This window comes from Cariama cristata, unplaced genomic scaffold (genome assembly GCF_000690535.1).
Source record: "Cariama cristata isolate BGI_N322 unplaced genomic scaffold, ASM69053v1 scaffold10051, whole genome shotgun sequence".
NCBI lineage: Eukaryota > Metazoa > Chordata > Aves > Cariamiformes > Cariamidae > Cariama > Cariama cristata.
The window spans coordinates 11,430-15,697 of NW_009599843.1; the positions used below are offsets into that span (position 1 = coordinate 11,430).

Here is a 4,268-nt window from a genome sequence, read left to right on the forward strand (position 1 = left end):
GCTCTCCCCCCCCCCCGCCCAGGGGCAGGGACGCCTCCAACCAGACCAGGTTGCTCAAAGCCCCATCCAACCTGGCCTTGAACACTTCCAGGGATGGGGCACCCACAGCTTCTCTGGGCAACCTGTGCCAGTGCCTCACCATCCTCACTGGGAAGAATTTCTTCCTAATATCTAATCTAAATCTTCCCTCTTCCAGTTTAAAGCCATTGCCCCTTGTCCTATCACTCCATGTCCTTGTACAAAGTCCCTCCCCAGCTTTCTTGCAGGCCCCCTTTAGGTACTGGAAGGCTGCTCGAAGGTTTCCCCGGAGCCTTCTCTTCTCCAGGCTGAACAACCCCAACTCTCTCAGCCTGTCTTCACAGGAGAGGTGCTCCAACTCTCTGATCACCTTCGTGGCCTCCTCAGGGCTCACTCCAACAGGTCCATGTCCTTCTTGTGCTGAGGACCCCAGAGCTGAAGGCAGTAATGCAGAGGGGGTTCTCACCAGAGCAGAGTAGAGGGGCAGAATCCCCTCCCTCGACCTGCTGGTCACCCTGCTTGGGACGCAGCCCAGGACACGGTTGGCTTCCTGGGCTGTGAGTGCACAGTGCCGGGTCATGCTGAGCTTCTTGTCAACCAGCACCCTCAAGTCCTTCTCCTCAGGGCTGCTCTCAGTCCACTCTCCTCCCAGCCTGTATTTGTGCTTGGGATTACCCTGACCCAGGTACAGGACTTTGCACCTGGCCTAAGATGCAAATATAGAACCTGTGAGAATAAGAAGGCTGGAACAGCGAAAGCCAGAAAGCTGTTCCAGCAGCAGACGCATCCCCTGCACTAAGCGACCCTCACTGAGGGGAGAATGTGGCATCTGTAATTGATTCTGCACACCAAGAACCAGCTCCACTAAGATCCCAGAATAAAGGGGAGGCATTTTGACAGCAATATGAGTAAATACATTCTAGGATCACAGCACGCTTAGAGGTTCACATATATTTTTATATAATCAACTTCTGATATTTTTATTCCTTGTTTTATATAAGGCACAGACTGGGAAGGTTTTTACCTTGATGTATCAAGTGATGTGAATATTTTCCTGCAGCCTCATTCAATTTAGTGTCTCAAGAAGACCTATTCCTACTGCTAGACTGTACGGGTGTCTAGAACTGTTGATCAGGAGCAGACATGCATGAAAACACCACAAATCAACGTGTCCAGCTGTGCAGCCGTGTCCTCCCCCTCTCCAAAACTCTGGCCAAGCCCTGTTGCTTTTAACAGCTTTTCAATCTAATATAAGTTTGCTGGTTTGGGTAACCAACCTTTTACTTCAGACATCAACGTAGAGTCAAAAATAAGATAAGCAATGGAAACTTCCCCTTTAGCCCTTCTTTTCCATTCCTCTTGGGTACCAACCAACTAAAAGCCACTCACCAGACAATCCTGATGAGCTGCAATATTTCGCTCTTTGGCAATATACATTACAGAACCAGCCTCCCCTTCTGAACAAAACGCACACGTTCTTCTCACCATCTTCGCCATTATCCAGAGAACACCTAGAGCAGGACAACTGGGACAAAACACAAAGCAATTGACGCAACTATCATACACCAAGGAGGTCAAACAGAGGAAAGCAGTGCTTGATAGCGCACTTGCCCTCTAACTGCTCCTTCACCTACATCCCCTGAACCTTGGTACTTTGCTCCTCCAGCAACAACTACTAGTAGAATAGGCAAAGCCCGCTCTTCGGAGAGCAGTGGGATGGAAACCAGCTCCCAGGAGCTCCAGCAGTTAGAGCAGGAGGAAAACCGGTTTATTTCCTCTTGGAAAGTCACTAACAAGACTTAAGGGGTAATACAAGAGTTTTCAAGCTTGCTTGGCAATATCTGCTCCAACAACAGGCCCAAGAGCAGGCCAGCAAGTCATGCCTGAGATGTGAAAACCTTTTATTTGGAGGAGGTCAGTCACCGATAGCAGTGCTTTCCTTAAGCTAAGTTCTGCCACATGTGGGTCTGCAGGTCAACCGAGGAGAGAAAAATAGCTGTCCCCAAACTTCTCCAGTGCCTTCCAGGAGTTGACAGAAAACAAGGAAGAAACACTAATTCCTCACTGTAAAAAGGATGTAGCAAAGAAGCATGGAGAGGCTTGCAAGTAAAAGGGGGCAGAAGACAGAGTCAGAAATGAGTGACTTTAACATTCTCTCTCAATGAAGTGGAGCACTAACATGAGTGACATAATTTTCTCTATGCCCTGGGATTTGCCCCACGGACATCTGTTCTCTTTTTCTGGCCATATTCACTCAAGTCTTAATTGTTGTTCTTCACACAGTCTCTCTTTTCCCCCAGAAACCGCAAAATTTTAAGGCCAGCTACTTATTTCACAAAACAGTCAAAATGCCTCTGGATAAGCCTTTACCCGCATCCCCCACCAGAAGTTTAGAGCATCACGCCACACATTAGTAGCGGAAGTTTTACTTTATCTGTGGTTTCTGTGCAAGTCCACCGCAGAAATCTTCAACAATTTCCCACTCCTACTAGGTGTGATACTCCAAACTGCCCTTTGCTGGAGACGTCACCTCTGACAGCACAAATTCCTGTAGGATAAGAGTAAGAAATGTCCATGTTTACTTTCAAGAAATAAGAAGATTTGAAGTTAAATTACTCTAGGGAGAGAGAGGCAGTAAGGTCCAAGTACAAAACAAGCAGGAAATCTCACAGTCCAGCAAATCTCACAACTTTTCTGTGGCTTTCAACAGCCAACCTCTGTTTTCATTAGTCCCCACCTTCCTTCCATAAAATGGAGAGGGTAGTCTCAAGTGAGAAGAACACCAGAGTAGAGGGGGATTTTTTTTCTTCCCCCTCTGGCTCTGCCACTGAGAATTTACTTAATCACAGCAAGTCACTGCCTAGACACTCATCTGGGTTTTCCCCCCCCCCCCTTCTATCTCTTGTAAGCCAGGCACTGTAGGGGCCAATTTCCAATATCCATCTATACAGTGACCATCACATCAGTCTTAGAACTTAAGCATTAAAGAAATACAATAGAAACAAATAGAAATGTATAGAAATAGAATAGAAAAGACAGACAGAAAGAAATCAAAAAGCAGAACGAGCTAGAGTTGGAATGGTCTAGAGCTCAGGAAAAGTTCTCTGTAGCAAGCTAATACCTGGAATCGATGCAGATACATAGGCCCTGCTCAGGCCCAGTCAGAGGATCCAGCTCCAGGGGCTCTGGGAATTTCGTGAGGAGGAGGCTAAAGGTGGAGTCTACAGTCCCTGGTGTTCTTACAGGCTCAGGAGAAATCCTGGTGCTGCAGGAGAACACACGACACTCAGTCAAGGTCAGCCTTGGGGTTACTCCAGCGCCTTTGCAGGAACCCTGAAGCAGTGGAAGGACAGCTCTTGGCCATTCCTCACTGCAGCAGCAGTCAGCCTGCACCCGCTGCCCCATTTCGCTCAGTACCCTGTCCCCCACAGGAGCACTGCTTCAGCCCTGTGCTCTTCCCCAGCCTTCTGCTACAGATTACTGCCAGGGAGAGGATACTGAGCTAAACGGGGCAATGGATCCGGCTGGCTGCTCTCAAGCGAGAAGGGAGAGGCTAAGGGCACGGTTCCAGTTCCATAGTTCAACCTAAACAACGCCTTGCTTTCACAGGTCTTACGCCTGCCGCTCACAGATTCCATTTGACACCCCAGGATCTGTCTGAGAAGGCAAGAAATTGTTGTTCCTTACGCAGCTCCTCCAGTAACACTCATGACAGCATAGATCTGTTATTCTTTCTCCCACTGTGTTATTCTTTCTCCTACTGTCTCTTTTTCAGGTTGAAGAATCTGAAACTATTTAGTTGTTCCTTGTACAGAAGCTGCTCCACATCTTTGATCATCCCCGTCACTTCTTAATCTCTTTTCTACTCCTGCTCTGTTCCAAGAGGAGCAAATGACCTTCAAAAGGTATTTACAATACAAAGATACAATGGCGCGTGGCGTTTTTATCTTCTTTTCTTAATATTTCTCAGTATTTCAATCACATTTTAGACTTCTGCTGAGCACGGAGCTGACACTTTCATAGAACTATGTATTGTAGTCCCCCAGATCTCTTTCCTAAGTGGTACCAGATAGTATAGAGGGCATCAGCGTTATGATTGTTACTCTGACACATGCATCATTTTCCACTTATCAATGCTGGATTTTCACCTGCTATTTCATAGTCAAATCACTCACTGTCACAAAGTCCTGCAACTCTTCACAGTCAGCTTTCACTTTCACTGCCACAGAAGAGGACTGTGGGAATCTAAG

General features: G+C 47.2%; 1 protein-coding gene across 1 annotated transcript in view; it reads right to left on the reverse strand.

Annotated features, from left to right (window-relative positions):
- Nucleotides 1–1,515, reverse strand: part of LOC104169022 (PHD finger protein 11-like) — a gene marked incomplete at its 3' end in the record, with an annotated part of 11,748 nt that extends 10,233 nt beyond the window's left edge. The window contains exon 1 of the mRNA XM_009709827.1: nucleotides 1,408–1,515. Within this exon, the coding sequence (XP_009708129.1) occupies nucleotides 1,408–1,515 (108 nt within the window). The remainder of the gene's footprint in view (nucleotides 1–1,407) is intronic.
- Nucleotides 1,516–4,268: the final 2,753 nt, after the last annotated feature.